This window comes from Ictalurus punctatus, chromosome 5 (assembly GCF_001660625.3).
Source record: "Ictalurus punctatus breed USDA103 chromosome 5, Coco_2.0, whole genome shotgun sequence".
In the NCBI taxonomy this organism is placed as follows: domain Eukaryota; kingdom Metazoa; phylum Chordata; class Actinopteri; order Siluriformes; family Ictaluridae; genus Ictalurus; species Ictalurus punctatus.
In genome coordinates this window covers 13,984,162-14,009,338 of record NC_030420.2, presented here as the reverse complement: position 1 = coordinate 14,009,338, position 25,177 = coordinate 13,984,162, and the positions used below count along the sequence as shown (strand labels likewise).

General features: G+C 38.5%; 1 protein-coding gene across 1 annotated transcript in view; it reads left to right on the top strand.

Moving 5' to 3' along the window:
- Window positions 1-25,177, top strand: part of snrnp200 (small nuclear ribonucleoprotein 200 (U5)) — a 120,760-nt gene that overhangs the window by 68,933 nt on the left and 26,650 nt on the right. Inside the window, exons 20-40 of the mRNA XM_053680237.1 lie at window positions 561-749; window positions 1,969-2,166; window positions 2,999-3,151; window positions 4,145-4,225; window positions 4,312-4,395; window positions 4,518-4,624; window positions 4,782-4,900; window positions 5,019-5,173; window positions 7,581-7,770; window positions 7,853-8,026; window positions 11,944-12,104; window positions 15,755-15,982; window positions 16,170-16,361; window positions 16,552-16,730; window positions 16,869-17,020; window positions 22,434-22,542; window positions 22,657-22,765; window positions 22,867-23,056; window positions 23,159-23,323; window positions 23,702-23,823; window positions 23,908-24,051. Of these exons, the coding sequence (XP_053536212.1) occupies window positions 561-749; window positions 1,969-2,166; window positions 2,999-3,151; window positions 4,145-4,225; window positions 4,312-4,395; window positions 4,518-4,624; window positions 4,782-4,900; window positions 5,019-5,173; window positions 7,581-7,770; window positions 7,853-8,026; window positions 11,944-12,104; window positions 15,755-15,982; window positions 16,170-16,361; window positions 16,552-16,730; window positions 16,869-17,020; window positions 22,434-22,542; window positions 22,657-22,765; window positions 22,867-23,056; window positions 23,159-23,323; window positions 23,702-23,823; window positions 23,908-24,051 (3,201 nt within the window). The remainder of the gene's footprint in view (window positions 1-560; window positions 750-1,968; window positions 2,167-2,998; window positions 3,152-4,144; window positions 4,226-4,311; window positions 4,396-4,517; window positions 4,625-4,781; window positions 4,901-5,018; window positions 5,174-7,580; window positions 7,771-7,852; window positions 8,027-11,943; window positions 12,105-15,754; window positions 15,983-16,169; window positions 16,362-16,551; window positions 16,731-16,868; window positions 17,021-22,433; window positions 22,543-22,656; window positions 22,766-22,866; window positions 23,057-23,158; window positions 23,324-23,701; window positions 23,824-23,907; window positions 24,052-25,177) is intronic.

Here is a 25,177-nt window from a genome sequence, read left to right as displayed (position 1 = left end):
AAAGGGTGGCACTGGATTACAACACCTAACAAGAAACATTGTACCTGACGATAATTATATTAAATTACTAAACATACTTTTACATGTTAATAACTTGGCTAACATTTACCATGTTTGCAAATGGGTTTTCATAGTTAAATAAACATACAGACTGGTGCAGATTCTCCAAGATGCTTTGTAACAATTGCCAGCTAATTTCTTTATAAAACTCTACAAAGCGTGCCTGAAACTACTCATTTGTGGTCTTGAAATATTGTCTGTTTAGTTCATAGTATTTTTTATTTTTATTTTTTAAATTAAGATAACGTTTAATTGCATTATTATAGAAATCATCTTTTGCTTTACAGAATTTACAAGAGTTTTGCTTGTATCTTTGGGAGCTCTTGCTGAGGCCAACTAAAAATTCCACAGTTATTCTGTAGTGAATGAGCAGGAACAAGCAGTTACCGTGATATATAAAATGCGGTAGTGTTTGTTCAAGTAGCCCATTACATGCAACTAATTTGGCATTCCTCAAACAGACATTAATGGCTGTTTGTTTTTGTTTTTTTGTGCTTCAGATGCTGGGGCGTGCAGGCCGCCCACAGTACGACTCTAAAGGAGAGGGCATTCTGATCACATCCCATGGAGAGCTGCAGTATTACCTGTCTCTGCTCAACCAGCAGTTGCCTATTGAGAGTCAAATGTTAGGCAAACTCCCTGACATGCTCAATGCTGAGATTGTGCTGGGCAATGTCCAGAATGCTAAGGTAAGGCTTCTACATGCACCATAAATAATTTTTCTTGAAAATTGTTGGCAGGTTTGTCACATTGTTATAGTACTAGTGTGTGAAGGGGTTACTTCAATATTCAAGAATTTAGTAAGTATTTCCATTGCTGTTCACTACAGACCACATGCATACTTAGTTTCTATAGGCTTAGTTTTTGTCAAAAGGTCCTTGAGTTCATACTCAAGTTTCTTTCGACACTTAGCATTGCTTGACTTTATAGTGTACAGATATTGAAGTGAAATTATTTATAATTGCATCTCTTGTCACCCAGATGAGGATGGGTTCCCTTTTGAGTCTGGTTCATCTCAAGGCTTCTTCCTCTTGTTGCCTCAGGGTGTTTTGTTCTTGCCACCATTGCCTCTGGATTGCTATAAAGCTGCTTTGTAACAATATCCATTGTTGAATATGAATAAAATTGATTTGAAAATTTTATAATTTTATAATGAGCAAAGTTCCACCTAATAACTCGTTATGTTTGTGCATTCCTGATTTCAGTTTTGCAAGCATTCCTGATCTTAACAAGTAATTACTAAATTAAAAAAAAAAAAAACGACCGAACAGCTGGCGATTGCAGCTACAGAGGAGTCATAACCAGCTTCTGGTATTTTTTTCTGCTGTAATGACACATGTAAACACCACGTTTCGTGCGTCTGGCCACTAGGCACAATCTCAAAAGCCTAGGGGCTGATTCAGGCATGTGGCAGTTAGACTGTTTCTACCTTCAGTCTCAGAAAGCCTCCTTTCGATAAACTGAAAAAGGCTGCGATAAAAGCCTGGAAAAGCATCACAAAAGAAGAAACCAACAAGGTGATGTCAGTGGCATGCAGGCTTGATATTACAGCAAGCGAGAGATATTATACAAATATTATTTAATTTATTTCAAAATGTATCTGTTCCTATACTCTTGCTTGCCTAAAAATTGGGCAGTCTGATACAAAAGGTTCAATTTTTTGCTGTTTAAATAAAATAAAATACATGAAATAAAAGCTGAAATCCTAATCTCTTGTTCTTGTAGCCATCTTTTGATCCCAACTCAAATGTCTTTGGTGTATAGCACAAATAAATGAATTGGCCTTGTCGTTCCAATGGTTTTGGAGGTGACTGTATAAACCATAAGTTTGATGGGTACAGCACAGTTCAAAGTATATAATTTCTTAGTTGATCATCCTATTTCATTCTTGTATTCTTCCTGTTTCAGGATGCAGTGAACTGGCTGGGTTACACTTATCTGTATGTGCGGATGCTGCGTAACCCAACACTCTACGGAGTTTCCCATGATGAGCGCAACACTGATCCCCTGCTGGAGATGCGTAGGATGGACCTTGTGCACACTGCCTCCACTGTACTAGAGAAAAGCAACCTGATCAAATATGATAAGAGGACTGGGAGCTTCCAGGTAAATAGTGTGCCCAACTCTTGCTACAACATGCTTCATGATGACAGAAACTTTAGAATGTTCATTCAGCATTATAACGACATAAATGTTTTAAAGCTCTATACCAAATGGAGCTAAACAGTGTTAAAGGAGGGTACTCATTTTTATTCAGAATAGCTGCAACTGCCAAAACAATAATATATAGATGAACAAAAGGAGAAATTGGCTAAATAAAATTTAAACTAAGTTTTTTTTTTTTTTTTTTTTTTTTTTTTTTGAGTTTGTATTTCAGAGATAGCTTTCATCTTGTATTAAATAACATTCCTCTTAATTTGTTAAACAACTTTTATTATTAAAGAACTTTTTAACTGTTTATAGTTACATTTAGTGTTACAGAAAGTCTGGGAAAACTAGAGTCTTCATGGCAAAGGGGTTTGTGCTTTCCTGGTGTGACCGTATATAGCTGCTATAATGCTATAACGTTTCTTTTTAACTGAATATTAACATTATTTTCGTAAATTTTAAATAAACATCTAACAGAAAATGTCACCATATTATAAGCCTTTTTTGATTAACAAGTTTTAATCCATTTATTAGGTGGCATAGTTTTTGTGAAGCATAATGAGCTGAGAATGAAAACGTTTGTATAAACTACAGTATAAACTTGTATTCAGATATTTGCTGCTGTAGAAAGTTAATCAACACTTTCAGATTCAAGCTTTCAACCACATTGATACTGTCCGGTTTTCAAAAGAAAAAGCATAGAAAAAAAAATGTCCAAACACATGATTATCTGATTGTCATCAAGCTATGATGGATAATTTAATCCGACATAATCCAACATTTTTCTTAGGTGACAGACCTGGGCCGCATTGCCAGTCACTTCTACATCACACATGATTCCATAATGACTTATAATCAGCTGCTAAAGCCTACACTCAGTGAAATCGAGCTCTTCAGGGTATTCTCCCTCTCCTCTGAATTCAGGAACATCACAGTGAGAGAGGTAATTTAATCTTTTTACTTCTCTCTTCTTTTTTCTTTTTTTTTTTTTTTATTTGTTTGTTTGTTTTAAACTATAAAATCTCTAGTTTGGTTTCAAATGATTAGCATTCATTGAATCTATATTTAGCTTGTTACTGGTTACTGCTTAGAGGATCAGCCTCTTTTAATTTCTTGAAGCAGAGGCCACAGGTCTTAGTTTTGGGTTTTTCTTTCTCTCATCTTTCTTTTCTTTTCAGGACATACCCACTTGGATTTTCTGGGTTCCCTAAAAAGGAATATAGAATTAGTGCAACATGGAAATATTTTTCATAGATTTTTCATTCATCTCATCCCCAAGTGTTACCAAGTTTCTTTAATAGGCAGGGAGATGTACATTGCACTGTTTATTCATGGCCAGTATTATTACTTTTGAGTATTTAGTGATTGAACTATAAAATAATCAGTTTCATAAAAGCCCGGTGAACACTACATGAGTTTCTCAGTCTCTGATTACTTTTGGGGCTCGGCCACAACTCAGTTTTTCCCAGCAGCGGCTGATTTCATATTGTGTATTGACTGCTTGTGAGAGGAAATCAAATTAAGCTGCTCTCATGCATAGCCGGTATTTGTGTGGGAGGCCAAAATATATTGCTTCTCTAAGAAATTATTTGGAATGTTATACTATTAGCAAGAAATAAAAACATATAGCATGAACCCTGGTGGTGCACAGTGTAAACACATACTTTTTGTTGCACTATATCACTGTTTCTCTTTGAAGAATTTGCATTGGTGAGTGCAAGTTCATAAGCTTCATGTTGAGCTCGAATTCACAAACACGATCCTCACTTGGCCACATGAATTGAAGACATGAAAAGCTACTGAGCAGCCTTCAGTGGCACTTAATTGTGAAGTATAGAGAAGAGCATGTGCTCAAATCATAGATCTGTAAATCCTGATGAACTGAATAAAATTAGATTCTATATAGAAAGTAACATTTTTGTTTTTTGACTGACAGGAGGAAAAACTTGAGCTTCAGAAGCTTCTGGAAAGGGTGCCGATTCCAGTGAAAGAAAGTATTGAGGAGCCCAGTGCTAAGGTGTGTTTGTGTGAGAGAAAAGCTATTTCATACTCGTTTATAATGTCAGTCCTCAGGATGTATAATGCATTGTCCCTTTTTGTTAGATAAATGTTCTGCTTCAGGCCTACATCTCCCAACTCAAACTAGAGGGCTTTGCTCTAATGGCTGACATGGTCTATGTTACCCAGGCAAGTTTACAATTTATTTATTTTTTATTACTGTACGAAACCTTCTCATATGCTTTTTATGCTCCCGAAAGCACAGGACAGTACTGCAATCCATAATGTTATTTTGTTCTATTTGTGTCCAGAGTGCAGGTCGGCTGATGAGGGCCATCTTTGAGATTGTTCTGAGCAGAGGTTGGGCACAGCTCACAGACAAGACCATGAACCTTTGCAAGATGATCGACAAAAGGATGTAAATCATTAAGAGTGACTGTTTTCTTTTTTTTTTCTTTTTTTAAATGTGTTATGAATCCATTTTCTGTGTAGGATGGGTTTATTACATTATTTCAGTGATGTCATTTCAAAGTGATCATTACATGCATGTCTAAATCTCCATGTTTCTGGCTCAGGTGGCAGTCTATGTCTCCTCTGCGACAGTTCCGCAAGCTTCCTGAGGAAGTTATCAAGAAAATTGAGAAAAAAAGTTTTCCATTTGAACGACTGTATGACCTAAACCACAATGAAGTTGGTTAGTGCTACATACATGGAGATCTACTTTTAGGAAGCTCAAGAGCATTTTACTTTTTGGCATAACTCATGACTTGCTTGCATTTAAAAAAAAAAATAATAATTTTAATTCCCCTCAGGTGAATTGATTCGTATGCCCAAGATAGGGAAAACCATACACAAGTATGTGCATCAGTTCCCCAAACTGGACTTGGCAGTGCATCTGCAGCCCATCACCCGCTCCACACTGAAAGTGGAGCTCACAATCACACCAGACTTTCAATGGGATGAAAAGGTCAGTTGGTCAGCCTGGGTTATTATTTTCTCCAAGGTGAATATTATATTAACACCCCCTATCTTGATTATGTTAATTCTAAATGTTGTTTTGAGAGATGTTATTTGTTTAAAAAAGTTTAAGTCGGACCTTAAAATGCCTTCAATAACAAATTGATCTATTCTGTACAATTTACAAGTTAACCATCCGGGTTTAAACTGCAGGCTTCCACACAGTACGATTTCTATTCATACGGCAAGGATTCGATATTTGATTTCACTTTTGATAGCCAATCCAATTCAGTCCCCTGTGACCAACTTTATTCAGAATCTGATCTAGGTTTATGGTTAGTTTGCAAATGATAAGTAGAGAAGGACTATTTTAAAAGTATCTTAGTAAATCAGCTTGGTAGCCTGTTAGATTATTTATACATTAGTGTAACACTCAGATCTCACCAAAACACATACAGTAGCAAGCAAAATTGTGCTCTTCTAGCAGACTCGGAAGTACATTAAAGAGTGTCCCAAAATGCATGAACAGCTGGTTCTCACCGTGCCCCTGATTTTTGGCTGGTTCAGAATAACCTGTGCTGGTTCAAGACAGTTCACTAATTCCAATTAAATCCATGTGTGTGGTGCTTAATCCATGTTAGATATTTAGTCACAGAAGTCTCCCTGTTGGCATGTACATGAGCTCAATTTTCATTTCGGGGTTCTGTGTAGTGCCAACTAGGGATGCATCGATACCAGATTTTTAAGATTGAGTACAAGCACGATACTTTCGCTGTAGTACTTATCAATACCAGGGTTTTTTTTTGTTTGTTTGTTTGTTACAAAGTACTGTGAGACACATGATTTGAAGAATACTATTAGTCAACATCAAATGTAGGACAATTTGTGAACAGTGCAGCTAAGCACTAAAGACTCCATTTTAACTCATTTTTAGCTGTAACAATGTTAACCGAAAAAATATTTCTCAGGGGAAAAAAATTCTCAAAGTAACAGCTGTGTGGCAACAGCAATACTGCAATTGTAGGGAAGAATGTTCATTGGAATTCAGCTAACAAGGACATTTCACAGACTAGTTATTTGAAGATAGTGGTTCCTAGAGTGAAACCTAGATGTCTGTACTAGGAATCCCTTTTTTAAAAAACAAGTGGCAGGTTCTTTTTGGTAAAGACCAGCATCTCTGCATGTTTGGCTGTAAGCCTGTTTCTTGTTTCATTAAGAATGTGTGACACAGAGCTAGGGTTAGGGTTCTTTCGCTTTCCACACAACTTCATGCAGCTAAACAATATTTTCGTCACATCTGAGCTAGAATTGGAAATCACATTTTGTTAACTGACCAGTCAAGGCTTGAAATTTGCGATGATTTTGGTCACATATGTTCCTAATCTGTGCGACCTCAGAATCTATTTGGGGAGCATTTGTGCGAGTGAAAAATTGTGGTTTTCATTTCTCTACATAATGTTCGCTAATTGCTGCATAGTATGTGCCTGCTGTGAGCTGATACAATGACCGGTCCACCATTGCATCTATCCAACATTGCATAACCAATTAAACTTCATCTTTACGTTCTTAACTTTTAATGCAGATTTTAGATTGGTTTCCATTAGCCTTCAATCATTCCTAGGATTTGAATTTCGGCATGGGAGTGCGCATAATTTAAACCATTCCCACAAAGCTTTGCTTTATAATGCGGGAAATTCCTGCACAAATGAATTCGCGTCATCTCTGATTAACCCAAAACATTAAGGTGTTGAAATCCAATGTTATCAGTGACCTTTGTTGATCATCAAGAACAATATTGGGTGAGGTGCCTCTTATTTTCATTGCCCTGGGGTTATCTGATGACATTTTTTTTTTCCTCACCTTGCTAATTTTTGTTGCAAAGTTGGTTGTGTGCTACAGCTAGCAGCAAATTCATTGTGCTCGATTTTAGGTTCAGCCTTCAGATTTTTGATCAAGTTTCATGTATTGTATCTTCTCTTGATATTTTGGCAGAACACCGTTTGTAGACTGCTATTTGTGCCATTTGTGGTGTTAATCTTGAAGTACTTCCAAAACAGACAATTTGAGCTTTGCTGCTGCTGTTTCTTTATGCAACAATATCTGTGCATACGTTCTATAAATAGTGTGGTATAGATTTTTGGTATCGACGCATTTTTACATGAGCACTGTGTCGGATCAATACTGATACCAGTATCGGTAACGATGCATCCCTAGTGCCGACCAATTAAAAACGAGTACTTTCATCTCACTCCTTGCTTAGATGCCCACAGATATCCATAGCATACAGTTGACCTTAATTGATGACCTAGTGATTAGTTTGTATGCTGCATCAATTAATTTCAGTCATTGCCTTTTATGTTTATGCATTGATCTTGTCAGATTGTTGTACCCTTAGTTAACTTCTAACACTTTCTTAGATACATGGGTCATCAGAGGCATTCTGGATCTTGGTGGAAGACGTTGACAGTGAAGTGATCCTACACCATGAATATTTCCTGCTCAAGGCCAAGTATGCTCAGGACGAGCACCTGGTCACCTTTTTTGTGCCTGTGTTTGAGCCGCTGCCTCCACAGTACTTCATCAGAGTCACTTCAGATCGTTGGCTATGTAAGTTAGAAAAGTCTTTAATCCTGAATGAGTGAGTGTGAAGACACGTTGACTGTTTACACTTTTTCTCTCTCTCACCTAGCATGTGAGACCCAGCTGCCAGTGTCATTTCGCCACCTGATCTTGCCAGAAAAGTATCCACCTCCAACAGAGCTGCTAGACCTACAACCTCTTCCTGTATCTGCTCTCAGAAATGCTGCCTTTGAGTGCCTCTACCAAAACATGTTTCCTTTCTTCAACCCTATTCAGACCCAAGGTACTCATTTTTTAAAAATAATTTTTTAAACAATATGATTAATCAATTTCTTCTTGTGCATAAATATATGTGGGCTCCTTTTGTGTATGTAGAAACCACTAGTGGCAAAAAAGTGTAATCGTCTGTAAACTGATAAGTGGGATGGAAACTGCCTCATAATCATATCAGCATAATTGAGAGTAATTATGGATTTCAATGCTCGCAGATAGGTGACGGAAGAAATGTGAAGTAAAATCGAATAAAAGACAGACCTAATGATTTATTAGGATGATGCTTTACTTGAAGATTTGGCTCACACACTGCATTGTTCAGTGTTATTCAGTATATTTTGTTTGTCCAGTCCAATTTTAACTGCTATATACTGCGGGATTTGACAATCACATGTCAATAGAATGCACACATGTAGCCATAAAATCTAAAAAAAAAAATAATTATTATTATTAGGGATGCACCGAATGTTCGGCAACCGAAATTATTCAGCCGAAACTAGCAAAAAAAAAAAAAAGCACTTTCGGTGTTCGCCTGAATAAGTGAAAAGGCCAAATAAATTTGACCAAACAATGACGTGTTTTATGACGTGACCAAATAGCCTAGCAACCAGAGCGAGACACGCGAATGTCACGACCTCCACTTCCGGCAGCGTGCTCAGAGAGATCAGGGTGCGCGCGCATGCATGATCTACGTGCACGAGTGGTCAGCAAGCGCATGCTCTTCGGATGTTGACAACCGTGACATTGTTTACTGTGGACACGTGCGTTTGTTTTGTTTTTGTTCCGGAGTATTCTGTCACGTCGCGAGATGTGAGGGAGTAGAGTAGGGCTGCAAGTGCAGGTAAAGACGTATTTATTTAAGGGCAGGCAGACAAATCCAAATCGTAATAAAAAAACGTAAACGAGGCAAAGCAGGAATCAAAGTCGCGGTCACAGAAAACAGGGTCAAAACACAAAACAAGAAACATGAACTAGTACTATGGACTGGGAGCAGAAAAACCAGCGGGGACTAAATGAACTAATCTATAGTTTAAATTAACTAAATTTATCAAGGAACATAACATTAACAACGTATCTAACTATACTATATCTACTATAATACTCCGCGAGGTGTACAGGGACGCGAGCGGTATACATCCCCAATATAATCAGCCGTATATAACCGAATATAACCATTTTTTGCACTCTTGTCAATGCACTTTTTTGTTGTAGGCTTCAGAGTGTTCCATTCTTTCAACTCTCAGTTATAGGCCTAACATAGGCTATTCAATTGGCGGGGCTCAAAGATGACCACATCAAAATATTTTTATTTTACTCATTTATTTATTTAAAGTTATATTGTGCCTTGTTGGTAGCCTATGCCTGCTGGAATGGGAAAAAAAAGGTTCAGTGTTAAATAAATATTTTGAAATTGTAGTTTTTGTAATTGATTTTTTCTTTGAAAAGCAAGACAAAATAGTAAAAAGCACATTTTGACTAATTCATGCAATGGTGAAAAAAATGGCAAAATAAATGGAACAAACGCGAAAATACGTGTTCAGTATTCGTCCTTCGGACAGGTTTTTCATTATATTCGGCTTCGCCAAGAATTTTCGTTTTGGTGCATCGCTAATAATTATAATTTTTTCTTAGACCGGGCACTTATGGACATCCCAAATAAACCATTTTTGTTTTACTCTGTGTAACTGTATCTGGTCATAAAATACTGCTTATATAGTATGAAGTGTAATCAGCATTTAAACATAAACCCACACTACAGTTTGACAGCCAAGACAGCACTGCTTTGAAATCGTTAGATTGCTTGTTGAGTCACATTAGATAGAAGATAGAATTCTTGTCAGAAAGTTCCACAGAGCATCTGCTATATACTAAAGTTGTCCAAAACGAAGTACTACACACTTACTCTATGCATTGTGTACTCTACCATCTAGTATATGAATTTTAGAAAGGTAATATCATCTCAAATGGAACACGAGCGTTTTTTTTACTAACCGGAAGTATAAGCTGCTTCCTAGTCAGTGGCGCATGACGTCATATGCCCGTAATGCAACGCCGCTAGCCTGAATACCTGAGTCAATGACAATAAATTTCTTCACTTTACTGTTTGTCAACCTTACCTTTTATTCCCAACATGACCTCGGTCACCATCAGACGGAGGCATAATCATGTGACTGAGGAAGAAAGTGTGACCTCAGAGTCCTCTAAGGCAGGAGAGCATTTTATATTCAACACCGCAGAGATCAAACTTTATAAAGCGGAGTTTGTGTAGCATGGAAGCACGACAGTGATGCTGTCGCGAGTTGCTTAAAAGGTTTAGTTTAATTTAAGTTTGTCATTATATGCTGTATCAATGTAACTTCTGTTTATTATAACGGAAGTGATCTGTTAGTAACGAGGCAGCGTTGCTCTTCACACGCGGTGATGGAGTGGGAGCTCGAGTAAGATCTGTAATATCCAATTAAAATACTATGATCAAAAGTAAACAGAAGTAAAACAATATTCCTAACAGCAGCGAGTAGCAGAAACCACAAGGTGCAGTGAAAGAGTTTTTATTATTCATTTAGGATTGTAGTTTAATTCATAAGTATTTTTTTTAATTCATAATTATGCATTGTTTTTTATGGATGCACAAAATGCACTGAATTAATCTACAGCCCTAAATGAATAATATATATTCTGGTGTGTGTATTGGGTTCTTTTCAGTCTTGTATAATTGGACAAACGGTTGTGAAATTTTTTTGTCTGAAGTTTGTATTTGTAGCACTCGGTTTGTGGATTTTATTTTAAATAAACAAAAAAACTCTACTGAAAGTACACCCCCCCAATCCGATTAATCGATGATGATGATGATGATAATCGGCCAACTAATTGATTATGAAAATAATCATTAGTTGCAGCCCTAGTTTAAGCAGGATGGTGCAATAAAGAAAAAAAACATCCAGTGAGCAGTGTTTCTGCAGATGGAAAAACCTTGTTGAGTAGAAAGGTCAACAGAGAATGGCCAAACTGGGTTGAACTGACAAAGTCTACAGTAACTCAGGTAAACACTGTACAATTATGGTGAGCAGAAAAGCATCTCACAATGCACAACACATCAAACTTTGAGGCGGGTGGGCCACAACAGCAGACAATATCAGGGTTCCACTTCTGTCATCCAAGAACAGAAAGCTGAGGATGCAGAGGGCACAGGCTCACCAAAACTGGGCAGTTTAAGGCACACAGATTTTAGGGTCAGTATTTGGTGCCAACAGCATGAACCCATGGACCCACCCTGCCTTGTCTCAACAGTTCAGGATGGTGGAGATGGTGTTGGTGCCAAATTCTGACCCTACCATCTGTGTGCCTCAGCAGAAATCGAGATTCATTAGACTGGGCTACTTTTTTTTCCCCAGTCTTCAACTGTCCACTTTTGGTGAGTCTGTGCCCCACTGCAGCCTCAGCTTTCTGTTCTTGGCTGACAGAAATGGAAATGGTCTTATGCTGTTTTAGCTGATCCGCCTTGACATTCCCAGTGTTGGGCATTCTGAGATGCCTTTCTGCTCACCGCTGTTGTACAGTGGTTGTTTGGGTTACTGTAGCCTTTCTGCCCGCTTAATCAATGCTTTTTGTTTTCCACACCATTTTCTGTAAATTCTAGAGACTGTTGTGCGTCAAGAGATCACTAGTTTCTGAAATACTCAAACCAGCCCATCTAGCACTAACAACCATGCCACTGTTAAAGTCACTGAGATCACATTTTCCCCATTCTGATGTTTGATGTGAAAATTAACTGAAGCTCTTGACCTGTATCTGCATGATTTTATGCATGACTGACTGGACAACTGTCTTAATAAATGTCACATAAATGAGCAGGTGTACAGGTGTTATTAAAGTGGATATTGAGTGTACATGTATGTGAAACCCCCCCCCCCCCCCCCCCTCCCCCAGTGTTTAATGCTGTTTACAACAGTGATGATAACGTGTTTGTTGGAGCCCCCACTGGGAGTGGGAAGACCATCTGTGCAGAGTTTGCTATTCTCAGGATGCTGCTGCACAACTCAGAAGGCCGCTGCGTCTACATCACACCCATGGAGTCTCTAGCTGAACAAGTATGCAGACTTCCTAAACATACAGTTGTTTCAAAGTGTTAACACATCTTGGTCCAAGCTATAATCTAGAAGGTATAGTAAAGTATTGGCACCATTGAGCAGTATGTTTATATCTTGTGGTAGACCAATCGATTAGCCCAGTTGATTACAACCCCTGGCAAAAATTATGAAATCACCACACTTGGATGTTCTCCCAGACTTTTTACTTCACAGCAAATAAACGAATCACAGATATTACACAAAACAATCTTTGATTAATAGCTGAACGTTATGGTTTTGTGAAACATACCTCAAACAAATTAAATAATTTTCATTAATGACATTTTTTTTTCCCAGATCAAGTAGAAGAGAAAATTATGGAATCAACAAAAAAAAATCACAATTAGTACTTTGTTGCTCCTCCTGTGGGTTTTTTCTTCTTTTTTTTCCTTTTTTTTCTCTTTCTCTTCTCTTTGAGGCATAGACTTCACTAATGAAAAGCAATTTTCTCCATCAAGTTGGTTCCCAATCTCTCAAATAGCAGTCGACAGATCAACTTTGCAGGATGGAGCCTTGTGATGGACTAAAATAAGATCTGGACTATTTGTTGGCCGTATCACCGAGTTGATAGGCCTTTCCTGAAGAAAAGCTTTAACAATCTTTTCTCTGTGGCAAGATGCATTATTATCCTGCAAAATGACTTCCATCTATTTTCCATCGATGGAATGAGAAAAGTGTCAAAAATTTCAGTCGACACTCCATGATTGCTTCTCTTTAGTCAACTGTAATCTTGTTTTTCTGTTTAGGTGTTAGTGCTGGTTTTCGTTTGGATTTTCTAGATGTAAATCCCATTTCATTCAGCTTCATTCTTACAGTTTTGTCACAAACATTGACTCCTGTTTCTGCCCAGTTTTTCAATTGTTGTCTATTTTCAAGGCATATTGGTTTTGTTTTCTATTCTGATGCTTTGTTGTCTTCCTTGGTCTACCCGTATGTTTTCCTTTTATAACCTTTCCATTTTGTTTATACTTGCTGCTAATTTTAGACACCGCTAACTGGGAACAACAAACATCTTTTGCCACACTGTTTGATTTCCTTCTTGAAAGAGTTTCATCCTTTACATTGTTTCAATTGACAACTCTCTTTTTGGGACCCTGTTTCCTTTCAATTAGCCATTAAGTCATTAAGGTCTGTAAGCACTCTTAACTGCAGACTAATTTGCATTTTTAGACTAATTAGCATTTTTGGTGCTGGTATTTGTTTTAGAAATGCAAATTACAAGGTGATTCCATCATTTCTTCAACACTTATTGATTCCATCGTTCTTTTCTTCTTGACCTGGAAAAAATACTATTACGATTGGCTCATTTGCCATTTTAATGGGAAGAAGAAGCCTGCACTTTTGACATATTTTTAAATGGTAGCCCAAACTAGCTTTATGCAATTTTATTTAGCTTTAATGCAAAATTGAGCAATGGTTGGCAGGTCTATTATAATCTGCAATAAACACTGCTGGGTATTGTGGCAATATTTCATTGTTTAGGCTCAACAATATGGTTATATAAGCCTAATTCCAACTAGAGCTGCAACAAGTAATCGATAAAATCGATAATAATCGATTATAAAAATCGTTGTCAAAGAATCTCATTATGGATTAGGTGGTCTGTGTGCTGAACGGCGTGCGTTTACTCATTACGTTACTTCTGTTCGGAAAACACGCTTCGGAGAGTAAATACTAAAGTTGTGTCCCAAATGAAGTACTACACTTACACTATGCATTATGTACGCTACCATCTAGAGTATGAATTTTAGAAAGGTAATATCTCAAATGGAACACAAGCATTTTTTTTACTTACCAGAAGTATAAGCCGCTTCCTAGTCAGTGGCGCATGACGTCATACGCACATAATGCGACGCCGCTAGCTTTAGCCTGACATCCAGAGTCAAGAACAATAACTTTCTTCAGTTTACTGTTTGTCAACGTTACCCATTATTCCCAACATGACCTCCAGGTCCTCTAACGCAGGGGAGCATTTTATATTAAACTCCACGGAAATCAAACTTTATAAAATTGTATTTGTGTTGCACGGAAGCACGACAGTGATGCTGTAGCACGTTGCTTAAAAGGTTTAGTTTGAATTAAGTTTTTCATTATATGATGTATCAGTGTGATTTCTATTCTTTATTATAACGGAAGTGATGTTCGTAACGAGGCCGTGTTCCTCACTCGCGGTGTAGACACGTTGATACACAGTGAGAGCACAAGTAAGATCTGTAATGTCTGATTAAAACACTAAACCACTCAAGCAAGGGTTGCACAGTATTGTTACTAGTTGATAAACAATTCTGCAACGTAGTCAACTAGTTGTCTTAAAGATATAGTTCACCCAAAATTAAAATTGTCATCAATAACTCGCCCTCATGTCATTCTAAACCCATAAGACTTTTGTTCATCTTTGGCGCACAAATGAAAACTGGGAGATTTGTCCCTCCATTTACAGTCCAAGTAACCAAAACTTTGACATTGTACAAAAACTTGAGTCAAAGAACATTCTTTGTAACCCAGATGTCTGTACAAAGTAGGACTTGCAGAGCTTGCCCTTTTTAATTTTTTTATTTTTTTATTTTTATAAATATATAAATGTTTTTAAAAAAATTTTTTGTAATTTTAGTTTTTCTACACACACAAAGCATTCATATCATGTCATAAAATTGGGATTAAACCACTGGAGTCACATGGATTACGTTTACGATGCCTTTATGAACTTTTTGGAGCTTGAAAGTCTTGGTTACTTGGACTGTAAACGGAGGGACTGAAATCTCCAAGCTTTCATTAAAACTGTCTTCATTTGTGTTCCAAAGATGAACGAAAGTCTTACGGGTTTGGAACGGCATGAGGGTGAGTAATTGACAGAATTTTCATATTTGGGTGAACATGAAACACCAGCTTCAGGGCATGTATTAGTCTGTTTTATTTATGCAGCAAATAATACGTCAGTCCACACTTTAAAAGTTGTACATGGGCTACAAATTGAATTTCCTGCATCAATGCTTTCATAAGGAGAGTCTCAGAAGTATGTGCACAGAAGTGGCCCTATCCTAGTCTCACACATTTGCTAATTTTTGTCTATTTTAACAGTGGATTTGTTAATACAGGGGTTGAACAGATCCAGCTCTTAGCTGCTTAGTTCAGGCCTGCCAACCTTTACGCTTTTTGTGTAGGAGCACGATATATGATGCTACAAGTTATCCCTCAAAAATATGCAAATAATTCAGTCTTATTTTCCCAACAATAAATGCTAGATAAGAGAATGGACATGTTAACCTGTAATGATTGACAGTTGTGTTGGTGTTTTGAATTTTCCGATATTTACTGACACCTCTGGAAGCCTTTCCTCCCATCTCTTGTAATCTTTCGGCTTAACTCAATTTTCCAGCATGAAAGATGCTCTGAAACAGCCCCCTCTCTTTCTGTCACAGTACTGTAAATGCAGAATGTGTGCATGTATTTACAGGGTTTTACAGTAACCGTCCGCTGCTTGGGGAATGACATGCTGCTTGTCCGTTTTCGTTAAGACACTAGAAATGCACACTTTCTTATTCATTTCTGTGCATAACATATATTTTTCCTAGAATAGAAAGAAAGTCAGCTTTTCTACTGTTGGTATGTAGGTATTTGTGGATTGGCACCAGAAGTTTCAAGGCCTTCTGAATAAGAAGGTAGTCATACTCACTGGAGAGACCAGCACTGACCTCAAGCTACTGGGAAAAGGTGACATCATCATCAGCACCCCAGATAAGTGGGATATTTTGTCCCGCCGATGGAAACAGAGGAAGAATGTCCAGAATGTCAGTCTCTTCATTGTGGATGAGACTCATCTCATTGGTGGAGAGAATGGGGTAAGGCTCATTATATAAACAGGCCTGATGTGCGTTTCCTCGGTTTGATGTTACTGCTATTTAATGATTAATATAATATAAATGCTGTAAAGGGGATTTTGTTTTGGAACATGTAGGCTATTTATTTTGGTGTGAAAATATGCATTGATTAATTCTAAAAAATTTTCCTCTTCCTCTGCGGTTTTAGCCTGTCCTAGAAGTAATCTGCTCAAGAATGAGGTACATCTCCTCTCAGATTGAGCGTCCCATCCGCATTGTGGCACTAAGCTCATCTCTGTCAAACGCTAAAGATGTGGCCCACTGGTTGGGTTGTAGCACCACTGCAACGTTCAACTTCCACCCAAATGTCAGGCCTGTGCCACTGGAGCTTCACATTCAGGTATAGGCCTCTGGCTCAAACACTGATTTGATTTGAAAATTGTTCAAAGTTGTACATATTTTAATACTTGAAATGTGAAGAAATATTCCATGCTTATTAATATGTATTATGTATTCTGTATTTATATATAATATAAAATATTCTTCCCAATCCCTCCTTCCAATCCCCCCCCCCCCCCCCCCCCCCAAAGGGTTTCAACGTGAGTCACACACAAACCCGGCTTCTGTCTATGGCTAAACCTGTGTACCATACCATCATGAAGCATTCTCCATCCAAGCCATCTTTGGTGTTCGTACCTTCTCGGAGACAGACTCGCCTCACTGCCATTGACATATTAACTTTCTGTGCTGCTGATGTGGTTCCACAAAGGTGCAGTGGCCTAGCCATCTCTTTGTTCATACTTGCCTTAACTTTGATATGATGTTTGATGCTAAGGCTAGATTTTAATGACAGACCTGGAACATCTCCACTCCTCAGCTCTGATTGATTTTCAGTACTGCTCTGTAGGTTCCTACACTGCTCTGAGAAAGACTTGGCTCCAATCCTGGAGAAGCTGTCTGATGGTGCACTGAAAGAGACCCTCTCTAATGGTGTGGGTTATCTGCATGAAGGACTCTCAATTATGGAACGCAGGACAGTTGAACAGCTCTTTAACTCTGGTATGAAAAGACGTATTTTACCAAAACAAGTTAGCCTGTTTTCTACTTAATGCCTGGTTGTGTGTGTGCGAAGAAGCAGTGGCAGCTTTAGTGGCATTGTTAGCAATACTTTGCCTGTGTACTTTATGTACATCTGGTGGATTAGAAGTGATATCCACTAGATGGCCAAATATCCATGTCCAAGTTGAACTTTTAAAATGTTTAGCAATTTCAAGCACAGATAAGTTAAACACACTGACAAGCTGTGTCTCTTTTAAAACCTTCTGACCATATCGTGAATGTTGTCATTATCTCAGTCTCGGATTGATGATTGACATTACATTAGAAAGTATTAACTAAACTAAAAGGTCCAGATGAAGGATGAGAGGTTTTTCAGTTGTTTTTCAACTGTTTAAACACATCATGAGAACAGAAACAAGGAAGCTCTTTAAGGTTATGCATGAAATGTACACTCGCCTAGCAATACTAATACTGGGTAGAGCCTCACTTTGCTCTCAAATGTTTCCAAAATCTTGTGGAAACCATGTCATGAAGAATTGAGGATGGGGTGGGTTTTTTTTTTTTGCCCCCCCCCCCCCCCCCCCCAATTCTGATCCATGTTGACATGCTTGCATAACCCAATTCCTGCAGATTTTTCAGGTGCATTTTCATTCTGCAGATCTCCTCTTCTACCACATACCAAAGGTCTTCTATTGGATTCGAATACAGTGACTGGGAAGACCACTGAAGAACACTGATCTCATTGTCATGTTCTTGAAACGAGTTTGAGACAACTTTAGCAACAATGCTCATAGGCTGTGGCATTCAAGTGATAATTTATTGGTATTAATCCCAATTGGTATTAATGCCTTAGTAATTGGACTTGCTCTGGGTTGTATCTTTTGGTTATATCTGCCATATTGTCTCTCTTCTCAGAACAATTCAGCAATGTAAGCACTGTATGTGGTCGCTTGAATATACCATCCCTGTATTCCTCGTACATATCTGCAGGATGTCTGTGGCTCTGTGCATGCCCTTGTTAGTGTCTGAGGTGGGTGTGGAGTCCTGGCTAACATAGTTCTGGCAACCAAACAAACTCCTAAAAGAAGGATGCTGGAACAGGATTAAGATCTTGATACAGTAACTGGACATTATTTTTCTTTACTATGCATTAAGTGGCAGAGATTCATAATTTTGGAGTCAGAGAAAATGGGCAAGCATAAGGATCTGAGCGACTTTGACAAATTGTGATGGTTTGTTAGACGACTGGGTCAGAGCATCTTTAAAATATCAGGTCTTGTTCCCGGTATGCAGTGGTTAGTACCTACCAAAAGTGGTCCAAGGTAAGACAATCACTGAACCGGCAGCATGGTCAGGAGCGCCCAAGGTTCATTGATGAATATGGGGAGGGAAGGCTAGCCGGTCTGGTCTGAGCCCACAGAAGAGCTACTGTAGCACAAATTGCTGAAAAGGTTAATGCTTGCTATGATTGAAAGGTGTTGGAACACACAGTGCATTGCTGCTTGTTGCATATGTGGCTGCTTAGCCGCAGACCTGTCAGAGTGCCTATGCTGCCCCCTGTCCACCGCTGAAAGTGCCTACAATGGGCACATGAGCATCAGAACTGGACCATGTGGCAGTGATGAATCACATTTTCTTTCACATGTGGATGTGTAAGAAAATGTGCATGTGCGTCACTTACCTGGGAAAGAGATGGCATCAGGATGCATTATGGGAAGAAAGCAAGCTGTCGGAGGCAGTACAATGCTCTGGGCAATGTTCTGCTGGGAAACCTTGGGTCCTGGCATTCATGTGGATGTTAATTTGACACATTTCACCTACCTAAACATTGTTGCAGACCAAGTACACCCCTTCATGGAAGTGGTATTCCCTAATGGCAGTGGCCTCTTTTAGCAGGATAATGCACCCTGCCAAACCTGTATTGTTTGCGATTGTTTGATATCCATGAGAGCAGAGTGCTTTTGTGAATTTTGATCAAAAGGTTAAACAAAGAATTTTTCACAGGCTTATTTGCTCATCTTTACCATGTGTGCCAATATTAGTGGAGGACACTGGATCTGCTACACTAGTAGTTGGATACCATGCACCATGGCATCTGCATTCCAGGACAAAGATCCATTATTACAGCCAATAATAAGACCCCCCCCCTGTATTTTAGACAGTGTCATTTCTTTCTTTATTATTTATTTATTTTTTTATTATTTTTTTTAACAGAAACAGCACTACAACATTCCTTTTTGTTAGTTACCAGGCCATTGTGGGTTTTCTGTTAATGAGCAGGCACACATGGTTGCTAAAAAGGCACTTTGGATGAAAAACTGCGAGTACCTTATCCCACCATCAGACTGCAGACTGAACTACTATATAAGCTAGTGGCAAGTGAACTGGGATGAATATGAGGATGACAAACTTAATGAAATCAATCCTTTTATTGGCAGAAAAAAAAATTGTTAGAATCAGACATGATGTCGCATAGGTCATTCAAGACTCACACGTTTTTAATTAATGGATGTAGAGGCACCAATTTGTCAGTCATGTACAGTGGGGGGAAAAAAGTATTTGATCCCCTGCTGATTTTGTACGTTTGCCCACTGACAAAGAAATGATCCGTCTATAATTTTAATGGTAGATTTATTTGAACAGTGAGAGACAGAATAACAACAAGAAAATCCAGAAAAACGCACGTCAAAAATGTTATAAATTGATTTGCATTTTAATGAGGGAAATAAGTATTTGACCCCTCTGCAAAACATGACTTAGTACTTAGTTTAAAAACCCTTGTTGGCAATCACAGAGGTCGGACGTTTCTTGTAGTTGGCCACCAGGTTTGCACACATCTCAGGAGGGATTTTGTCCCACTCCTCTTTGCAGATCTTCTCCAAATCATTAAGGTTTCGAGGCTGACGTTTGGCAACTCGAACCTTCAGCTCCCTCCACAGATTTTCCATGGGATTTAGGTCTGGAGACTGCCTAGGTCACTCCAGGACCTTAATGTGCTTCTTCTTGAGCCACTCCTTTGTTGCCTTGGCCGTGTGTTTTGGGTCATTGTCATGCTGGAATATCCATCCACGACCCATTTTCAATGCCCTGTCTGAGGGAAGGAGGTTTTCACCCAAGATTTGACGGTACATGGCCCCGTCCATCATCCCTTTGATGTGGTGAAGTTGTCCTGTCCCCTTAGCAGAGAAACACCCCCAAGGCATAATGTTTCCACCTCCATGTTTGACGGTGGGGATGGTGTTCCAGGGGTCATAGGCAGCATTCCTCCTCCTCCAAACATGGCGAGTTGAGTTGATGCCTAAGAGCTCCATTTTGGTCTCATCTGACCTCAACACTTTCACCCAGTTGTCCTCTGAATCATTCAGATGTTCATTGGCAAACTTCAGACGGGCATGTATATGTGCTTTCTTGAGCAGCGGACCTTGCGCGTGCTGCAGGATTTCAGTCCTTCACGGCGTAGTGTGTTACCAATTGTTTTCTTGGTGACTATGGTCCCAGCTGCCTTGAGATCATTGACAAGATCCTCCCGTGTAGTTCTGGGCTGATTCCTCACTGTTCTCATGATCAATGCAACTCCACGAGGTGAGATCTTGCATGGAGCCCCAGGCCGAGGGAGATTGACAGTTCTTTTGTGCTTCTTCCATTTGCGAATAATCGCACCAACTGTTGTCCCCTTCTCACCAAGCTGCTTGGCAATGGTCTTGTAGCCCATTCCAGACTTGTGTAGGTCTACAGTCTTGTCCCTGACATCCTTGGAGAGCTCTTTGGTCTTGGCCATGGTGGAGAGTTTGGAATCTGACTGATTGATTGCTTCTGTGGACAGGTGTCTTTTATACAGGTAACAAACTGATATTAGGAGCACTCCCTTTAAAAGTGTGCTCCTAATCTCAGCTCGTTACCTGTATAAAAGACACCTGGGAGCCAGAAATCTTTCTGATTGAGAGGGGGTCAAATACTTTTTTCCCTCGTTAAAATGCAAATTAATTTATAAAATTTTTGACATGCATTTTTCTGGATTTTTTTGTTGTTATTCTGTCTCTCACTATTCAAATACAACTACCATTAAAATTATAGAATGATCATTTCTTTGTCAGTGGGCAAACGTACAAAATCAGCAGGGGATCAAATACTTTTTTCCCCCCACTGTAGGATGGCTTCTGACTAAAAGCAGAACAGTTCAATAAAATCTGCTTCAAAATGTCCTCAGACAATCACATTTTAATCAGGTATTTGATAAGTTAAGGCCTAAAAGAATATTAGAATTTTTATCCCAAATTGACTTGAAACAGCTCAAACTTTTAACTTGCTCAATATGGAATATTTTATACTTTAAAATTTTGACTTAAAATCAAAATGTCTATCTAATTGTGTTTTAATGTATTTGTAGGCCTATTTAGTCTTTTGTGTGATTATTTTTATTCATTTATTTATAACCTCGCTTCTTCCATGAATATCACCCTTGATGCTGACATGGTGTTAAAAATTAAGCTGCTGTCTTAATGACCTGGACAAACTTTCCAAGGTCATTGCAAAAACAAGTTCCAAATGCCAAAATCCTCTTTAAATGGACATTTATAATATATAACCAAATTGAAACCCGCATGTTCATTGTGTCCTAGTTGCAATATAATGATAATCATGGATGCTGATATTAGTCCCCTTTATTATTAACCCCAAAGAAATTCCTAACCCAAAAACCAAACTCATGTTTAATGTGTGCTTTGTGTCCTGTCTGTTGTATTAACACCCTCTACAGGACAGTTTGGCAAAAGCATTTAGCTTGGCACCTACTATGGTGGAGTGTGGAGCAGATTTCCTCATCGTGGTGTTATATCCCATTATATAATTTTTCATAGCAATTTGAGTTGAAAACTGTGGAACATATTTTTTTTTTTTTTTTTTTTTTTTTAATATAAATAAAAGACTCTAGTGAGTTAACGAGCAAGAGGTGAGTATAATTAGTCATTTAAAGGGGGTTATAGTAATAGATTGGATTTCCAGTAGCTCGTGTGCTAGACTAATTTTACTATTTACTATGGCCAGAAATGTAAATTCACCTACAACTACTAATTGAATGCTGATGTCAAAGCAGATTAAATGTTTTTTTTTACTAAATAAATAAATAAAGTGCTTCTTTCTGCTACCTGAAGCTCGTACAGAAATGCAGTGCCCAGTGTGAATTTGGGGTTATATTTGTAGAATGCTCCGTTCACGTGGAGTTTCATCTGTCTAAACGGCAAAATCTGTGGCATAGAGCTTGTTAGAGCAATACATTCCTCTGGTGTTTCATAAGTGAAGGAGCTGGTATTGCATTAGCAGTTTTTGGTTAAGACTTGCTGAGACAGTGCTGCTCTATAAAACTTAGCATTCCTTTTTGACTCTTTTCTCTATCACATGTTTTCTTGTACAAAAGGTGCCATTCAGGTTGTGGTGGCCTCTCGTTCTCTTTGCTGGGGAACCAACATCTCTGCCCACTTGGTCATCGTCATGGACACACAGTATTACAACGGGAAAATTCATGCGTATGTGTTTATGGAAGTTGAATTCTGAAAGATATTTAGTAGTCATCATAAATCTCAATTCTGTGTGTATTGATTATGAAGTTTATTGTTGGCCTTTTTGTTTCGCTTTCTTAGTTATGTAGATTACCCAATCTATGATGTGCTGCAAATGGTGGGGAAGGCCAATCGTCCCCTACAGGATGATGAGGGCTGCTGTGTCATTATGTGCCAGGGCTCTAAAAAGGTATAACATACAAGTTACATATAATCTTTCAAGGTGTAAACTTTTTTCCCCATTGTTTCTTCATAATCTTCATTAATGTTCTCTCTAATGTTCTATGTAAGGACTTCTTCAAGAAGTTCCTTTATGAGCCTTTGCCAGTTGAATCTCATTTGGACCACCGTCTTCATGACCACTTCAATGCTGAGATAGTCACCAAGACGGTGGAAAACAAGCAGGATGCTGTGGACTATCTAACGTGGACCTTCCTTTACCGCCGAATGACCCAGAACCCCAACTACTATAATCTTCAGGGTAAGACAGTGCTGTGGGCTCCCAACAAGTCTAATCAACAATTTAAATGTGATACTTTTATTCACATCCTATATTCATTTTTGACTGCCCTATACATGGCAGGTATGTCTCATCGTCATCTGTCAGACCACCTGTCGGAATTGGTGGAGAACACACTGCAGGATCTGGAGCAGTCCAAGTGCATCAGCATTGAGGATGAGATGGATGTTGCCCCTCTCAATCTGGGCATGATTGCAGCATACTACTACATTAACTATACTACCATTGGTGAGATAACAATTTAGACAGTTTTAAACAGTGGTCTGCCTACTGTCTTTGCTTATTACATTTTCCATTTGTGTGGTTCCTTAGGTCCTGGCTACACATACACGGATATTATTGAAAGAATCTCTGCATTTGGCTTCTCATCCACACACACACACACACACACACACACCCACACACACACACACACAAATAGTGTTTTGGTTCAGTGAAAACAAAGGACAGGAAAACACTGTGAATCTGTGCAGGTTTTTTTCTTCCACCATTAATGTGTATAATGTCCATGCACTGCAGTTGAATATTTGAAAATCAGAATGCTTTCAGAAATTGTTTGCATTTTTGTTTTTCAAGAATATTCAGAAATTTTCATTGTTTCTTCAGAATTATTCAGCATGTCTCTGAATGCCAAGACTAAAATCCGTGGTCTGCTTGAGATCATCTCCAATGCCGCTGAGTACAAGAACATACCAATCAGACATCATGAAGACACCCTGCTCCATCAGGTCATTTATATACTCAAATTCAAAAACATTTTAGTAGAGGCCATTTGGCTTCAGTGATTAATATATGTATTTTATTCTGTATAGCTAGCCCAGAAGGTGCCTCACAAACTGAGCAACCCCAAGTTTAATGACCCCCACGTGAAGACCAACCTGCTGTTACAGGCCCATTTGTCCCGTATGCAGCTGAGTGCAGAGCTTCAGTCTGACACTGAAGAGATCCTCAGCAAGGTGAGCAAAATAGGTACTTAATCCTTATTGCAACAGACTTTTCAGAACTTTTGCAATTAGTTGGGACTTTTTTTTTTTTTTAATTTATTTTTTTATTTTTTATTTTTTTGTATACAGCTTTTTATCAAAATGAAATGGTGAGATAAGGGCAAAGGCATTGAGTATACCCAACAATTATTCTAATCATAGTTTGATCTATTTTTTCCCCCTCCGATTACTCAATTAGTATCATTATTTTTCAAAATTCTCAACCCCGGTCTAGGGTCGAGGTGTAACATATAAAAAGTAATCACATAACTAATAATCATAATAATGAGGTCGATAAGAAGGAAATAATCCCAAAACAAATCACTCAAAGCAAATCTCTTCAGGGCTGGGCAAGGCCAAAATAATAAACAAAACAGGCACTATCTTGACCCGCATCTAGTTAAATAATCTAGTTCCCTTGCTGATTCAAAACGGAACAAAAGACTGACTCAAAATAAATGGCACCCAACCTTTAGTTTTCATGATGCCAAGAAAATAAATATTTACAATAGGTTACAATATATACAAATAAGGCGTACACTCAGCCACAACATAAGGCAAGACAGGGGAATGGGACAACACAATAGCCTACCTAAACACCACGATAGGAACACTTCAATTACTCGCTTCTTTCACTCGTACACAGTATAAACAATCAGCGAGTTCACTCAAGCACCAAGAAAACATTCCTTGCTCAATTGTTCCCACACGATCACACGCCACCCATCTGCATTCCTCTCCCAACATAATATCCTTTCTTTTAAGACACATCTCCTCTCCAATCCCCGTGCACATCATCAGCACGTCCAATTAAGGCGGTGTGATCTGTGAACGCAAAGCGGGGAGAGAGAGAGCACACACCAGCACAATACATCCCCTGACGTAACGGTATAAACTACCAAAAATATTTAGGTAAATAATGTTTTGTTGCAGAATTTCAACTACCGTATTTTTCGGACTATTGAGCGCACCTGAATATAAGCCGCACCCACTAACTTTAAAAAGAAAAAAAAATTTTGTTCATATGTAGGTGCACTTGTCTATAAGCCACAGGTGTCCATGTTGTAACATGAGATATTTACACAAAGATTTTACATAG